The sequence below is a fragment of the Dipodomys spectabilis genome, unplaced genomic scaffold (assembly GCF_019054845.1).
Source record: "Dipodomys spectabilis isolate Male_0828 unplaced genomic scaffold, ASM1905484v1 ptg000157l, whole genome shotgun sequence".
In the NCBI taxonomy this organism is placed as follows: domain Eukaryota; kingdom Metazoa; phylum Chordata; class Mammalia; order Rodentia; family Heteromyidae; genus Dipodomys; species Dipodomys spectabilis.
The window spans coordinates 19,909,877-19,927,587 of NW_024870834.1; the positions used below are offsets into that span (position 1 = coordinate 19,909,877).

Sequence of the window (17,711 nt, forward strand, 5' to 3'; positions counted from 1 at the left end):
GGGGTGAGCCACCAGCGGGCCCCCCGCCCCCCCCTCCAGCCTCCTCTAGTTGTTCTGGACCCTCTCTCTTCTGCTCATTTCCTCTCTGTCCCTACCTGGGAGAGAACCATGCTATATTCAAGTTTCTCAGGAGCAGCTTTCTAGGTTCCAGTCTTGTCTCTTGAAGCAGAATTAAAATGCTCTTTTTCCAGGTGTTGGCTGTGATAGGGTGAGGATTGGGGATGGGACCAGATAAACTCAGCCCTGGGAGCAGAAATCTCTCCCATGCTTTCCCTCTGTCCTTAGCAGAGTGCCTACTGGGAGGCCAGTACAACCCTAAATGGATGAAGACAAGTTCTGAAGCCCGGAAATAAGAACAGCAGCCTCTCCCACTTACCCACAATGCACCCACACCTCAGCCACACCTTTGGATCCTAAAAACAGCCTTGTGGGGTGGGCATGGATCTTCATCCACACTTTGTGAATGAGGAAACGCGGAAGTGCATGCAGATGCACTGGAGGCATCCAGGCCAGGACTGACTCCCAGTCTTCAGCTAGAAATGCAAGGTGGCACAATGATCACCATCCAGTTTCCAAGGGGGCTGGAGGAGGAAAGGGAGAGTCCCTGAGCCCACCGGGCTTGCCTCTCCTCTTTCTTCACACCTATTTCCACTTGTCACACCCCAGAGAGTGTGTGTTCATTGTAACTAGTGTTCCCAGGTATCCTGCTGGTGTTCTGGTAGGCTAAAGGAGGGAAGGCAGCCCTGGCATGTGTCTGTACTTCTGGCTAGCATATGTGGGTCCAGACCTCAGTACCTAGGAAGTCCTTGCTAAGAACCTTCAGGAACTTCCCAAGGTTGCAATCTGCCTTGTGACAAAAGGGAAATTAGCCTAAGGTACATCTCCCTAAGGCTGTATTTACCCTGGTAAGAATTGGCAGCTGTGAGCATGGACCATGTACCAAGCTAACACAGGAGAAGACTATATGTCCCATTCAACCCCAGAACAAATTCTCCTTCAACCCTAAATCCCACAGACCATCAAATCCTGTCAGCATTTCGTAAGGCCCACCTCCTTTCTTCTCTCTTCACCAACAATTGAGTTCCATTTATCCTCAGCTTATCTGAACCTACAGCAAAACCTCCTCGTTACAATAAGCCTAGCCTTCTCCAATCCACTGTGCACACATAGACATGAGAAAGGCTTCACAACCAAACTCAAACCTACTCCTGCTGAGATGCCTGGAGCCTCCTTAAACCACAGAGACCCACAGAATCTGACCCACAAACACCATCTCATGCTGTCCTTTATAATCTGACTCCCAGGCTTTCATCCTTACCAATTTTTTTTGTCCAGCCACAGGATCTTTACATGAATTCTTCTCCCAGCATGGTATGTGTCCCCCATCTGTGTGAGTCAGCTTTCTGTTACTGTAACAAAATACCTAAAATGATCAACTTAAAAAGAGAAAAGGTTTAAGCTGGGCATGGTAATGAATGTCTGTGATTCCAGCTATCCACAGAGGGCATAAGTAGGTAGATCATGGATAGAGGCTGATTCTGAACAAAAAGACCCTATCTGAAAAATAAAGCAAAAAGAACTGTCAGTGGGATAGGGATGTTTTCATTGAAGAAAAAAAAGAGGAAAAATTTATTTTGACTCACAGTTTTAGAGATTTCACTCTATGTTGCTTTCTACCTATGCTTCAATCACTGTATAGTGGCCAAGAAGAAAAACAGAGAGGAAGACACCAGCATCCTGTAGTATACTTCCAAAGCAAGACCTTAATGACCTAAAACCTCCCACTAGGTCCTACCTCTTTTTTATATGTGCTGGGTTTGGTTTGATGTCAGGGCCTCACACTTACTAACTGCTCTACCACTTAAGCCATGCTCCCAACTCTAGCTCTACCCCTTAAACATATCCACCACCAGCCAATACCCCAAGCTGAGTGTGAAGCCTTGAACATGTGGACATTAGGGAACATTCTAAATCCCGGTTACTGCATTGTTAGTTTTGCTCCTTCTTTACATCTTCATTCAAAAGCCTTTTCTGCAGTTTTAGCTCTGTGTATACTCCTGTACTTCTCCTTCTGGACAGAAATATATTCTTTTTTCTCTCTCTCTCTCTCTCTTTCATCAGTTGTGGGGCTTGAACTCTGGGCCTGGGAGCTATCCCTGAGTTCTTCAGCTCAAGGCAAGTGCTCTACCACTTGAGACACAGTGCCACTTCCAGTTTTCTGGTGGTTAATTGGAGATAAGAGTCTCATGAACGTTCCTGCACAGGCTGGCGTTGAACCACAATCCTCAGATCTCAGCCTCCTGAGTAGCTAGGATTAAAGGCGTGAGCCACTGGCTCCTGGCTTATATTCTTTTTCCTTCCTTCCTTCCTTCCTTCTTCTTTCCTTCCTTCCTTCCTTCCTTTCTTTCTTCCTTTCCTCTTTCTTTCTTTCTTTCTTCCTTCCTTCCTTCCTTCCTTCCTTCCTTTTTTCCTTCCTTCTGCTTTCTTCCTTCCTCTTTTTTTTTTTTTGGGGGGGGGGAAGGTCCAGTTGTGGGGCCTGAACTCTGGGCCTGGGCACTGTCCCTCAGCTCTTCAGCTCAAGGCTAGCACTCTACTACTTGAGCCACAGCACCACTTCTGGCTTTTTTCTTTTTGCTTATGTGGTGCTGAGGAATCGAACCCAGGGCCTCATGCATGCAAAGCAAGCGCTCTACCATTGAGCCACCTTCCCAGCACCCCCACCTCTTTCTTCCTCATTCTTTCTTTCCAGATCTAGGGCTTGAACTCAGGGCCTGGGTACTGTCCCTAAGCATTTTATTTTATTTTATTTTATTTTTTGTAAGGATGATGTCAGAGGGTTTCCCTAAGCTTTTTTGTTCAAGGCCAGCACTATACCACTTTGAGCTACAGCTCCACTTCCAGCTTTTTGGTGATTAATTAGGGATAAGAGTTTCATGGATTTTACTACTTGGGCCAGTTTTGGATCATGATCCTCAGATCTCAGCCACCTGGTGACAGGCATGGACCACCAGCACCTCGCTGGAACTTGCTTTCTTATAGCAGTTCCTGTCATATGCTCCGTGTCCTGGCGTCAGTATCTGCCTTGCTCTCTCATAGGCTCTGTGAGGATTCCCTTCCCCAGTGGCAGCCTGAACCATGGAGAGCCTGAGTGAATTGCAAAACCCACTGCTATCCAGGAGCCCCGCCCATCTCCACAGCCCCTATCACTACCCAGAGGCTCCCACCAGCTGGTCCTGCCAGGAGAAGCTCTACTCCTACCTCCTTGGCCGTGCTGGCCCCACTCGTCCCCACCAGCTCCTGGACCCAGGATCCCTGCAGCTGGCAGTGGAGGCCTGGTACAGGCCCAGCTGCCTCCTAGGGAGGGACAAGGTCAAGGAGCCCAGGGCAGGCAGCTGTGAGACCAGCTTCACAGAGGCCAGTGAACCCCAGGTGGGACCCCCAAACCAGAGCACAGAACCCGGCCAAGCTGAAGAGGATGTCGCCATCCAGACTGTATCCTACGGAGTTCAAGAAGAGCTGCAGGCCCAGGAGGACACCCAGGAAGAGGAGGAGGTGAGCATGTGTAATAAATGCAAAACCCCAGCCCCCCCCCCCCCCGCCAGCCCCCACACATATACCAGGTAGTGAGATTTAAGAAAGCTTGATTGGGGGCTGGAAATGTGGCTCAGTGGTAGTGCTTACCTAGCAGGCATGAAGCCCTGGGTTCAATTCCTCAGTACCACATACACAGAAAAAGCCGGACGTGGCACTGTGGCTCAAGTGGTAGAGTGCTAGCTTTGAGCAAAAAGCTCAAAGACAGTGCCCAGGCCCTGAGTTCAAGCCCCAGGACTGAGAGGGAAAAACAAAACAAAAAAAAAAAACTTGACTGGAACCACCAAAGGAAAGGTTCTGATATACATACAGCCCACACATTGAGAAACTTAAGCTTGGAGCCCAGCGTGATAGTGCATGGTTGTGATGTCAATACTGAGGAGGCTGAGGCAGGAGAATAAAGAGTTTGAGGCCAGCTTGGGCTACACCGCAAATTCAAGGCAGGGCACCCTGTCTTGAAAAAAGGCCAAGGGAGAAAGGAAGGGAGGAGGGAGGAGGGAGAAGGAAGGGAAGAGGAAGAGGAGGAAGAGAACACTAGCTTTGATTAACGGTTTATCAATCCAAATGATAAGCAGCAATTATTTACTACTCAAAGTCTCTTGGACCCCCAAAGAAGTCTTGAGGTACATAGTTATATTATCGAATTTCAATATTACTTCATGTAATTTAATATATTCTACAAGGGGATTTATAAAGTTACATGGTCTTCCATTGTGAATTCTTTTCCTTTATTACACAAGCTCCTAGCTATTGAGCACTGGAAGTATTGCTTTTTTTTTTTTTTAAGTCATGGGGCTTGAACTCAGGGCCTGGGCTCTTTTGCTCAAGGCTTAGCACTCTACCCCTTTGAGACACAGCTCCACTTCCAGTTTTTTGAGTGATTAATTAGAGATAAAAATTTCATGGGGACTTTCCTGCCTGGGCTGGCTTTAAACTGTGATCCTCAGATCTCAGCCTCTTGAATAGCTAGGATTACAGGTGTGAGCCACTGGTGCCCATCTTTTTAGCTTTTTTTTTTTTTTTTTTTTTGGCACAGCTGAGGAACAAACTCAGGGCCTTGCACTTACCAGCCAAGTGCTCTTCCACTGAGCTAAATCCCTAACCCCAAGAGTTGCACTCTCTCTCTCCCTCTCTCTCTCTCTCTCTCTCATATATATATATATGACACTAGGGTTTGAACTTGTTAGGTAAGTGTTCTGCCACTTGAGCCACAGCCCACTAAGAATGTTTCTAATCTGCCACAATTACTTCCTGCATTACAGCCCTGCATCTAGAGACTTGCATTCTTTCCTGATGATAATTTCTTAAAAGTAGACATCAGGGGGCTGGGAAGTTGGCTCAGTGGTAGAGCACTTGCCTTGCATGCATGAGGCCCTGGGTTTGATTCTTCAGTACCACATAAGCAGAAAAAGCCAGGAGTGGTGCTGTGGCTCATGTGGTAGAGCACTAGCCTTGAGCTGAAGGGCTGAGGGATAGCACCCAGGCCCAGAGTTCAGGCCCCACGACTGGCAAAAAAATAAATAAATAAGTAGACTTATCAGGTCATTGTTCTAAAGGCTTTAGGTAGAAGGACAACTAACCTACCATTCTCACCACCAGCAGAGCAGGCACTCTAGACCAGTTTGTATTACTTTTGTTTGCTTTGTTTTATGAGACAAAATAAAGTCTCACTAGCTCAAGCTGGCCTTGAACTCAGAATCCTCTTGCCCTGGCCCCTCCCCAAGTGTTGAGATTACAAGTATGCACCATCACACCTGGTTATCTTTTATTGTTGTTTCTTAACTCTTGCCAGTCTGACAGGGCTGGGGTAACCCTGGACGTGGGCACTAAACTCCCCTGGTTTGCAGAGTGATGCAATCTCGACGGAGAGCGAAAGTGAAGACAACTTCCTCACGCTGCCTCCCAGGGACCACCTTGGGCTCACCCTCTTCTCCATGCTCTGCTGCTTCTGGCCACTGGGCATTGCTGCCTTCTACTTCTCCCAGGGGGTAAGTGCACCCGGGCTGTTTCTCCAGCTATGATCCCTCTGCTTTAGGGTTTGGCACCCATCTGCAAGATGGGATCAGGGACATGGTGGGCTGGGCTGTTTTGCTGGGGTGGGACTTTATCCATCCTCTCTCTCCTTAGACCAGCAAGGCCATCTCCAAAGGGGACTTCCGCCTGGCCAGCACCACCTCCCGCCGGGCCCTCTTCTTGGCCACTCTGTCCATCGCTGTGGGGGCTGGTCTCTATGTAGCTGTGGTGGTGGCTCTGGCAGCTTACATGTCCCAGAATGGCCACGGCTAGTGGCCAGTAGGACCCACCTCCTGACTCCTTGGCCTACCTGGGCACAGAAGAGGGGCTTGGGGGCTGTGGACTCTAAGAGCCCTGGCCCAGGAGAGAACCTGCAGGAGTAGCTTGTTGAGGGAGTGTGACCTCCACCTCCCACCCACTGCTTCCAGTCCCAGAGCAGGCTGGGACAGCACTCTAAACCCAGGTGCAGATGGCAAACAGTAGAGTTAGGGCTGCACAGCAGGCAGGGCCTAGCCTGGCCTACTCTGCCCATTCCCTAAAGGTTCTCTTACCCTGCTGGCAGCCCATCCTCTACATGCCAACCTCCCTACAGAGAAAGAGCAGGAGGTTTGAGGAAGGAAAAGGATTACTTGGGGCACAGAGGACCAGATCTAGTTCTTCCAGCCTGCCAGGGTCTTCACCTGGGGACAGTCTGAGCAATATCCACTCCCAACCTCAACTCTCCTGTCTGGATCCGTGATGCTCAGATCCACCAATCAGGAAGGAAATATGTGGGAACCCAGTTTCATCCTCAGTCTGAGCGCTGCATACCATGGACACGTAAGGCCCTGTTGGTCCTGAGAGAGAAGGAGTCTCAGGTGTAAACTGCACAGAGGGTAGGTGCCTAGAGCTCCCTGTGTGCGGTAAAGGGCAGATTGGATGACAGAAAGGCTGGAGGGCACGGAAACACAATCCTACTGGACGGCAGGGCCTCCTCACTCTACCCCCTTCAATCACTCCCTTTCTGGGCTCTGCTGAGGGAGAATCCTGAGTGGAAAGAAATCGAGAAAGAACACTGTCACCCCAGCCACTAAGTCCCAGACTGTAGCTTCGGCCCTTTAGGAAAGGCAGCCAGGAGGGAGCCTGGGGAGTCCAGGATAGAGATGAAAGAGAGATTAGAGCAGATGTGGGCTACTGAGCAGCCAGCAGAGCTCAGAAGGGCTTCCTAGAGGAGGTGTCCCCTGCGCAAGGGAATGAGTGGAATCCGATCAAATTTGTTCCCATATAAGTCCTGCCACTGGTGGACAGGGATGTGTCTCGGGCCTCTCATGGGGATTTCTAAGCTGGTTGGATTCTTCTAGAACATCTAAGCTGCCAAATGGCAGCCATTTCTGAGCACTCTGTAAGGAAGATTGAGCCTGTCTCTCAGAGAGAGACCAGCAATGTTTTCCCATCTCTGAGAAGGGGTTGATGCTGGATCCCTGGCCAGCTTTGGGCCTTCGCTGATAGCTCCACTCATGGCCACTCTCAACTCCCCCAGCCACTAAGGAGTACCAGGCAAGTAGAGTGGCAGTACGTTGGGAATGAGGTGAGGTTCAAGCAATTGGACCCCACTGTGCACGATCTGGGGACCCTAGCCATTTCTGTGCCCCACCTTGAGCTCACATGGGATGATGGTTCCCCTACTGACCTTCCCTGTCCACACCCTCCCCCCGTCCCATACCTCAGGCATTGCCCAGCTCCCCACTCCCTGCATCCTTGGCAGTTTTAATGTCCTCCTTATGTATTTATTTATCCTGGTAATAAACTTTTCTGTACTGGTGCCTTCTGGGCCTCTTGCTGTCCTTACCTGTCCTCAACATTGCCTGTGTTCTGTTATTTTCCAGTGTTGGCCTCCATTTCTCAATCTGCACCTGCAGATCAGACCTGCAGCGAACAAGCTGACATATGGGCTTAAAAGGGAGGGAAACCAGAAGCCAGCACCGCCACAGGACTCCCCTACATGGAGTAGCCTGGATATAGGCTGATGGCTTGCAGTTGACTTTACACAAAGCAAGGCAGGATTGAGCCTGCTAGAAAATCCCTGCTAGATGCCAGGGCCTCAGCCATCAGGGAGGAAGGGATTGGGGCCAGGGTGACTGAGGCTCCACAGAGCTGCCTGAAGCTACCAAAGATAGAGACAGGTTATGGCAGGCCAATGAGCCTCACTCCCCTTTCGTCCATTCTTGGCCTCCTGTATCTACCATCCCAGCAGATGATTGTAGGTAGTGTAAAGAGGGAGCCATCTCTACCTGCCTCAGGCTCTAGCCTCAATACAAAATCCCTTCATTTCCGGTTCTCATCTCCTCTCATTCTGGGGCCTCTGGGAGCCTACCAGGATCAACAAAGGGGCTGTGTGTGGAGAGTTCTGAGGAAGTGGATTATGTACACTTACATCCTATATGCATCCACTTGTAAGACATAACACTGCACATCTGCCCACACATGATGCATGGCAAGGAAGCTCATGGGACAGAGGTGAACTCACAAGATGTGTTGGTGGAGGAGGCAAGAGGAGGGAGGAAAAGGGAGATCTGAGCAGAGGGAGAGATCAGGCTGTGATCCAGTCTAGAATGACAATCTGGTCCAACCTGTGGTAGAACTAGATGCCCTTCAGTATTGATCCGAGAATGGGTGAAGGCCCAACTTTTCTACCTTCTCCTCAATCAGTCATTGGATGTGGGCTCAGGGAAGATATGGAGGCAGGCACTGGTAGCTCATGCCTATAATCCTAGCTACTCAGAGAGACTCTTATCTCTAATTAACTATCAAAAAACAGGAAGTAGAGCCTTGGCTCAAGTGGTAGGATACCAGCTTTGAACGGAAAAGCTAGGCATGACTGTAGGGCCATGAGTTCAAGCCCTAGTATTGGCACCGAAAGAGAGAGAGAAACAGAGAGGAGAGGAGAGAAGCGACCTTGGGTAAAGTGGCCAGCTCATAGTGCTAACCTGCTGGCTGTTTGCTGCAAGCACCTGCATGCCCATACTCACCTTGAACACTTGAGTGTGTGGGGTAGAGAAGGACTCCTACTCAGCTTTGCCCACTCTGAAGCCTCACCCACTGCCCTTACCTGGGAATGGGATCTGGGCGGCATGTCCTCCCGGCCAGGCCCTGCTTGGACTAGACACTGACACTTCCTACGTGATTTTCTTTATTTTGTCTTTTTTCTGTTTTTTGCTTCTGTCTCTCTAAGTATCCAAGGCAGGTCCAGAACTTACAATCCTCCTGCCTTCTTTCAAGTGCTGGAATTATGAGCCACCATACTTGGCAAAGAAGTAAGGGTTTGGTGAGTGTGATGCTGTGAGTAAATCCCAGGCCTCAAACATTCTAGGAAAACACTCTACCACTGAACTACATCCCTAGCCTTCACTTCCTTTTTTGATGTTTCTTTTGAGATGGGATCTTGCTGTATCAGCCAAGATGGCCTATGATATGTGGATTTAAATGATCCTCCTGCCTCAGCCTCCCGAGGAGCTTGGACTACAGGCTCATACCACCTCCCTTGACTTGATTTACTACTGTTAACCTCTCCCCACGCTTTTACCTCAGTCACTAACTTCAGCTACAAACTCAGATTCTACATGAGAAAACAGAGGCTGAAACAGGACCCTAAAGGCTTTCTGATCCCGCTGCTACCCACTAGAAAGGGCCCATCCTATGGAGCCTGAGCTTGTCCTAGCCGCCCTTAAGAGCACAGGCTCTCCCTTTCTGGATGAGGCCTGCCTCTGGCATGCCTGGGGCACTGGAGGCATCCTGCTTGCCAGCTCTGCCTGCACTTCCCTGCCTCAGGCTGCTGGGAGGCCTGTGGGATGGGGGGGGGCTTCAGTTCCTCCCCTCTTCAAGCTGGCGGAGAGGTTGGGGGCAGGGAGGGCCCCCTGGGTAAAGGTGCCCGTGATGAGCTGCAGAGCCAGCACATCTGTGCAAATATTACCAATTATTTTCCTCACTATAAACACCCAGCAGGAAAGCAGGGAAGCAACCAACCTAAACTGTTTAAAATAGAAACCGAAATTGCTGCATAGGGAAGCAGGGGCCCTAAACCAAGAATTAAGAGCACCGCCCCCCCCCCCATCAGCTGTCCAGAAAGAAACGGCACCTGCTCCTGCAGACACACCTTCAACCCTCCACAGAGTTGTCCTCCATGGGGCTGGGCAGGAACAAGATGGAAAAACCTCTCTTCTAGGACTCAGGTAGACCAGGACTAAGCCAGCTGACCATGAGGAACCAGGAGATGAGGACACCTGGCCTGTGGTTGGCAGATCCCACCCTAAGCAAACCACAGGGCCAATGGTGCAGCGTGGAAAAGAGAGGGGAGAGGAAGCCTTTTACTCTATTCCTAGGCAGGAGGGTCCCTATGAGTGACAGGCCAGGCCTGAGGGCAAGGTTGCCTGAGCCAACCCCACTCCAAGGAAAGGAATGTTTCCGATGGTAGAAATTACTAGACACGGACTCACAGGGCCGCACAGCCTTCTTTGACCTTCCTTCCCCCTAAGCAGGTTGACTGACAGCAGGTTGCCTGACAGTCACACAGGTTGTCAAAACGGTGACATATTTCCATGCCAGTTAATAAAAACACCCTGCCCAGCCCCACACCCGGTAAACATTTCCCTGTCTGTTTCCCCAGCACCAATTCTAGGATCTCAGAACGAAGGGGTCCGCTGTGGGCACACCAGCTCCTTCTAGTCCATGCCTGGTCTCTCCTGACAATCAATTTCTTGAATGCCTCCCTGCCTGTTCTGGTCCCAGACATCTTCTGTCTGTCCCTGTGCTCTAGGGCGTGGAGGCTGGTTGGTGGGTTAAGGGATGGCACTGTCAAATCTTTCGGGTCCTGAATCCAATAATGTTGTGGAGGAAGGAAACTTGGTGAGGATCAAATCAGAGTCCCTCAAGCTATGGGAGAAGCAAGTGAGGCACAGAGAAGGAGGGTTCGATAGTGGGTTATGCACCAAGCATAACTCTTGCACCAAGGCTCTGGAGTAGCCAAGCTAGGCTGAAGAGGTCTGTCCACTGTGTCTGTGGAGACACAGAAAATCCAAGGACAATTGCTGCTGCTGCACTGTGCATACTAACAGACATGCCTCCCTCTGCCTTCCTCCCTTCCCTCCCAGCCCGGTCCTGCTTCAAAGGCCTTCCTGGGCTGCCCCTCCCTGGGGCTGACACTCTAGCCCTCCTTCTATTCTTGGGGCTATGACCAGGGTGGGTGAGAGGGTGGCGGCCTTGCTTCAGCCTGCCTCGAGCTCCCCTCCGGGGGCTATCACATCCTCTCTGCCACAGGGGGAGGCGCTACTCGGAGCGGAGGAGTCCCCACAGGGAGACTCAGATGTTCTGGACAAAAAGAAAAGATGCTCATGGGGCTTGTCGGCATTTCCAGCACTTTCAACCTACATCCCTGAGCTGCCTTTACCTCGCTCCCTCTGAAGAGCCGGGCAGGCTTCAAAGCCTATTCCAGCCCTGGGAGGAAATGACAGAAACTCCCAGAGGGAAGGGTCCCCCAAAAACAGACAGGAAGGGGACAAAGGAGACAGTGGGCATCTGTCTTTGCACCAGTGGGTAAGGCTAGAGTGAGACAGGAATAAATACTGTTTTGTGTGTATGCCAATACTAGGACTTGAACTCAGGGCCTGGTTATTGTCCCTTAGCTTTTTCATTCACGATATGCTCTAACACTTGAGCCATAGCTCCACATCTAGTTTTGTGTTGTATTTTTTCTGATCAATTGGGAATAAAAGTTTCATACATTTGCCAGGCTCCAGTGGCTCACGCTTGTAATCCTAGCTACTCAGGAGGCTGAGATCTGAGGATCACAGTTCAAAGCCAACCCCAGGCAGGAAAGCCTGTGAGATTCTTATCTCCAAGTAACTACCAGAAAACCAGAAGTGGCTCTGTGGCTCAAGTGGCAGAGTGCTTCCTTTGAGCTGAAGAGCTGAGGGACAGCGCCCAGGTCCAAAGTTCAAGCCCTACAACCAACCCCCCCCCCAAAAAAAAAGGTTTCACAGACTTTCTTGCCTGGGTTGGCTTTGAACCATCATCCTCAGATCTATCTTAGCCTCCTGAGTAGTTGGATTACAAGCGTGAGCCACCAGTGCCCAGTCGGAGCAAGTACATTGACGGTATTTTAAGTATCTAAAGAACCTTCCCATAGGCTCTCTACCTGCCCCCACTTGACAGACAGAGAGACTGAAGCCAGCAAGGGTCCACAGCTCAGTGAATGGTAGCTGGCTTTGAACCTCAATCCTCAGATTGAGGCCAGATTTTCTGACTTGGACTGATGAATGCCACCTGGGCCAGCATTAGGTTCATTCCCTATTGCACTAACTCACAGTTTGTAGACTGAAACTGAGGCTCAGAGAGGTGAGCTAGATTTTCCAACTAGCTGAGAAGTTAGGGAGACTTAAAATTCATTGTCAGTCTTCTATCTCCATTAATCCTCTGTACTTTGACCCTATCTGCCAACAAACGAGAGTTGGATAGAAAAATAAATACTCAAGAGCAGGAACCAGCTTCCACTTTTGCCTGAAATGATTCACCATGTCCTCTACCTAAATCTGGGCAAAGTTGCATCTGAGTGTTTGAGCAAGGAAACATCTTAGACATTGCCGGCCCTCTGCCCAGCACAGCTCTCCCCCTCCCCCATTTCCCCCAGCCCCATGCCAGCTCCAGATGCCCTCCTAGAGACATGAAACACAGCTTTCTCCAGGTGCACCCTCACCCTGGGGAGGATTCCACAATCTGAAAGCCAGTGAAGGATTATCATCCTGCTTTAGGGCCTTGACCATCCCCACTCTTGCCTCTGAGTCCCTGCAGATGCCTCAGAGAGCCACCTGCTAATCATTGCACCCAGAGTCCAGGCAAGTAGGGTGAGCAGAGTGCTCCAGGAAGCAGACTTGTGGGGCACCAAACTGCAGCCAGGTTTACCCAGGCTCCCAATATGCCTCCAACATAGAGCATCAATTGACCATTCTTGTTCTGCAAGGCACAAAGAGCCTCTTTCCTTCACAGTGAGATACATGGAAACCTTGTGCTCCTCCCTTGGCCTTTGCACATGTGGATCCTGATCCTACCACCAGGAACATCTCCCCACATCAACAGTACTGCTCAAGCCTCACCTGAGAGAGCCTCCCCCAAATAGGTCTGCATGTGTGCACACGCGCAGACTCCCCCCTCCCCCACCCTCCACACACACACTGGTCCTGGCACTTCAACTCAGGGCCTGGACACTGTCTCTGAACTTAACAAATTATTGGGCTGGGAATGTGGCTTAGTGGTAAAGTGCTTGTCTAGCATGCATGAAGCCCTGGGTTTGATTCCTCAGTACCACATAAACAGAAAAAGCTGAAGCAGCTCTGTGACTCAAGTGGTAGAGTGCTAGCCTTGAGCAAAAGAAGGCCAGGGACAGTGCCCAGGCCCTGAGTTCAAGCTCCAGGACTAGAAGAAAAAGAATACACACACACACACACACACACACACACACACACACACAGAGTTATAAAGGTGATGAACAGAGGGGTTAAAGTTACGTAAGTTAGGTAATAGGTATGTTTCTTTTTTGACATAACCCCTTCCCTCCATCTCTCACAGTTTTTCCCTCCCATCCCTACCCACAAATTGTATAGTTCAGTTTCAATACAGTGTCCAGTGAGTATCCTTGCTGCATTTATTTACCTTTGTCCCTCCATTTCTGTGCTTCCCCCTATTCTCCCAAAGACAGAAAAACAAACAAACAGAACAAAAAGAAAACAAAAACAGCAAAGAAGAAAAACCCCTCTTGTGTTCATTCCCAGGAGCTCATTTTGATAAGATATTATTTTGCTTGATCAGATGCACATAGGCTGAGCTCTTTGGTTAAGGCTAGGTGCTCTACTACTTGAACCATGAGCTACTTCTTTCTGGCTTTTTGGTAGTTAACTGGAGATAAAAGTGCCACAGACTTTCCTGCTAGAACTGATTTTGAACCATGATCCCCAGATCTCAGCCTCCTGAGTAACTAGAATTATAAAAGTGAGCCCAGCCAAATAGGTAAGATGGCTTAAACATCTGCTCCAACTCCACCAGCCCCAGTTTTAACTTTCCTCCTAGCTCTGTGCCTCTGTGCTCTGTGTGGGTCAGTCTTCCCTCTTCTGAATGTAAATTCCATGAGAAAAAGTTTCTTGACCTTTTTTTTTTTTTTTTTTTTTTTTTTAACTCAGGACCTGGGTACTGTCCCTGAGCTCTTTTGCTCAAAGATAGGGCTCTACCACTTTGAGCCACAGTACCACTTCCAATTTACTGTTAATTAGAGATAAGAATCTCATGGACTTTGCCAGTTGGCTGACTTTGTGTGCAATCCTCAGATCTCAGCCTCCTGAGTAGCTGCTTACAGGCCTGAGCCACCAGCACCTGGCTGGATCTTCTTTGCAGAGGAATCTTCAGTGCTTAGAACAGAAATGAATATGGTAGGTTCATAATAAAGATCTGTTCTGTGAATGAAACCTAGATTCTGGCTGTCTTCCAGCTGGGACACCTTGAAAGCCCCTTCTAACTATTATTCTAGTATAAAATCAGAGCCAGATGTAGTGGCAACACCTGTAGTTCTATCACTCAGAAGCTGAGGCAGTAGGATGACAAGTTTGAGGTCAACCAATGCTAAATAGAAGACCCTTGCCTTAAAAAAAAAAAAAAAAAAAAAAAAGCTGTGCACTGGTGGTTCATTCCTATAATCCTAACTACTTAGGATGTTGAGATCTGAGGATCCCAGTTCACAGTCGGTCCAGGCAGGAAAGTCTATGAGACTATTATCTCCAGTTAACCAGCAAAAAGGTGGAACTGGAGATGTGGCTCAAGTGCCAGAGCACCAGCCTTGAGCATAAAAGCCCAGCAAGATTGAGAGAGCCTGAGTTGAAGACCCAGTGCTGGCATACACACACACACACACACACACACACACACACACACACACACACACACACACACAATCCAAGGTTTGCTGGGGGATGGTGGGGAGTAGGAGAGGGAAAGGGAATGATAAATAATAATAATATTGAAATGCATTACATCTGTATAAAAATGGCGTAACAAACCTCGCTGAAGGCTGTTAGATAGGGGGATGAGGGGACAGGGAAAGAGAAAGAAAGATTACTCTGAAGCTGGGCGCCAGTGGCTCATGCCTGTAATCCTTGCTACTCAGGAGGCGGAGATCTGAGGATCGAGGTTCAAAGCCAGCCCAGGCAGGAAAGTCCATGAAACTCTTATTTCCAGTAAACCACCAGAAAACCGGAAGTAGAGCTCTGGCTCAAGTAGTAGAGCTCTCTCTCACCTTGAGCTGAAGAGCTGAGAGACAGCACCCAGGCCCAGAGTTCAAACCTCATGGCCTACAAAGAAAGAGAAAGAGAGAGAGAGAGAGAAACTCTGTTTAAAATGTAATGATAAGCTCATGTGAATCCATTGTGAAAATCCTTTGTACAACCAATATATACTTAAAAAAAAAACTGACCAAATTTCATTTGACTAAGATATGTACCAACAGTCCCCTCCTTCCCAGAACCCTGCTTCCCCCTCCATAAAGTGAAAAGTCCCTTTCCTAATTGAGGTTCTAATCAGGGTCCCTAAGGACCAGAGAGCATGGGAAGTCTGGGAGCTATGTTTTCTCAGCCCATGTTCACTAGCCCCAGTGAATTCTGACCACCTTCTCAGCTCAAAGCATCTCCAAGTAATAAGACTCTGTTTTGGCTTTTGATGTTGTTTGTTTTGGGTTTGTTTGGTCTGAGACCTGGACTAGAACTTGGTATCCGACGCTTTCACTCATTGACGCTCTCTACCACCTGAGCCATGTCCCAAGTCTCTGAAATCTGAATTTCAATACACACTCTTGCAGTCCCGTGCTACTATACCAGCAGGCACAGCTCCGGAAGGACTCCAAAGCACAGTGGGCACCGTGGCTCCTGGGGGAGCATCTTGGGGGCGCTGACACCCAGGGAGCAGAAGCAGCTGCCACTCTGCTCTGCTGCTCTATCATTCTGTTTGATTTCTCTCCCTTGTGTTCCATGTATTACCTGTTTGTTTTTAAACTCACCATTTAAAACATAAAGAAACACTCACAAGTCAGGAAGAAGGACAAACAAAGAATAGTGGGAAGTCAAGAGGGCAACTTTGCAGAAGAGAAAGGGGAGAAGAGGGAAGGGAAAGGAGGGGAGAGGAGGAGGAGGGTTAGAAGAAGGGAGCGGAGCCGGAGGAGGAAGGGGAGGAGGAGATACCCTGAGGTGACTCCAAATTTAGCACTGGGGACTTTGCTCATCACTCATCAGTGACATTTGAGAACTGCTTCAGGAGAGGGAAAGTATGGAACACGAGAGAGCAAAGCTGGAGTTGGAGGAGGCGATAGATGCAAGTCTATGAGAAGACTCAGATGCCACAGATAAATCAGACAGTGTCACACAGGCAGAGCCATGGTGAGAAGTGCTGGGGGCTCCTGTAGGATAGACACCCCCAGAGAACCAGAGGCTCAGGAATCCAACAGTACTTGTGGGGGAATGGAGAGGCTTTGGGCCTACTTTTGCTGACAGACAATACAAAATTTTGCCCTTTCCTTCCTTGCTTGCTTCCTTGGTTTTTCTTCCTTCTATCTTCCCCTTTCCCTCACTCTTTCATGGGACAAGGTCTCAGAACACTATGTAGTCCAGGCTGGTCTAGAACTTTCTTCCTACTTCCACCTCCTAAAATGCTAGGATTAGAGGCATGAATCACCACACCTAGCCACAATGAACTTTTGTTTGTTTGGGTCTTAGGGTTTGAATTCAGGGCCTGGGCACTATTCTGTAGCTTTTTCACTCAAGGCTAGCATTGTACCCCTTAAGCCACAGCTCCACTTCTGGCTTTTTGGTGGTTAATTGGATATAAGGGTCTCATGGACTTTTCTGCCCAGGCTTGGCTTCAAACTGCAATCCTCAGAACTCAGCCTTTTGAGAAGCTAGGATTACAAGTTTGAGCCATCAGTACCCAGCTAACAATGAACTCCAATCTTGATATCTTTGGGGACACAAATCCCTTTGAGAATTTTCTGATTACTGTAGATTTTTCCCAGAAAAATGCAGACCTACAAAGACTCTTCTTTTTTTTGGTGGGGGGAGGGCGGGTGTATGCCAGTACTGGGTCTTGAACTCAGAACCTGGGTGTTGTCCTTTACCTTTTTTGGGGGAGGGGGGTCCGGTTGTGGGGCCTGAACTCTGGGCATGGGCGCTGTCCCTCAGCCCTTCAGCTCAAGGCTAGCGCTCTACCACTTGAGCCACAGCGCCACTTCTGGCTTTTTTCTTTTTGCTTATGTGGTGCTGAGGAATCAAACCCAGGGCCTCATGCATGCAAGGCAAGTGCTCTACCACTGAGCTACCTTCCCAACCCCTCCTTTACCTTTTTTGCTCAAGGTTGGCACTTGAGCCACAACTCTATTTACAGCTTTTTGATAGTTTATTGGGGATAAGAGTCACACAGACTTTCCTACCCAGGCTGTTTTGAACCATGATTCTCAGATCTCAGCCTCCTGAGTTGCTAGGATTACATGCATGAACCACCAATGTATAGCTACACACACAATTTTATGCACAACTTCCAGGCTAATAGGGACTGTAGGTCACCCCAGGTTGTGAAATCTACTGCAACAGGCATCTCTAGTCTATAGATCACCTGCCCTGGTCACATTTTCAGCCCACCTCACCTGGGTTTGCATAGGGTAAGACTCTGCTTCCCCTTGTTCTAAGTGTTATGGGAGAATTTTTATGCCCAGATTGGTCATCAGCCTCCATCCTTCAGTCTTTGTTTCCCAAGTAGCTGGGAATATAGGCTTGAGATACTCCTTTGGGTGTTTTTGAACCTCTGATGCCTATTCCCTCTTGGAATTCTTTCTTCTTTTTTTTTCCTGTTTGTGCTTAAGGTTAGTGCTCTACCACTTGAGCCACAGGGCCATTTCCAGCTTTTTCTGAGTAGTTTATTGGGAAATAGAGTCTTACAGAGTTTTCTGCCCAGGCTGGATTCGAACCACAATCCTCGGATCTCAGTCTCCTAAGTAGCTAAGATTACAGGCATGAGCCTCCAGCACCCAGCTTCCTTCTCTTCACCATCTA

General features: G+C 49.0%; 1 protein-coding gene across 1 annotated transcript; it reads left to right on the forward strand.

The window, feature by feature from the left end:
• The first annotated feature begins 3,135 nt into the window (after positions 1–3,135).
• On the forward strand, positions 3,136–5,877 carry Syndig1l (synapse differentiation inducing 1 like). Its single transcript, XM_042692864.1, has 3 exons — positions 3,136–3,552; positions 5,439–5,579; positions 5,719–5,877. The coding sequence occupies exons 1-3, from the start codon at positions 3,136–3,138 to the stop codon at positions 5,875–5,877; spliced, it is 717 nt and encodes a 238-aa protein (XP_042548798.1).
• Positions 5,878–17,711: the final 11,834 nt, after the last annotated feature.

Coding starts and splice junctions, on each gene's coding strand:
- Syndig1l (XM_042692864.1), top strand. CDS start 3,136: ATGGAGAGCCTGAGTGAATTGCAAAACCCACTGCTATCCAGGAGCCCC. Junction 3,553..5,438: donor ACACCCAGGAAGAGGAGGAG/GTGAGCATGTGT, acceptor CCTGGTTTGCAG/AGTGATGCAATCTCGACGGA. Junction 5,580..5,718: donor CCTTCTACTTCTCCCAGGGG/GTAAGTGCACCC, acceptor CTCTCTCCTTAG/ACCAGCAAGGCCATCTCCAA.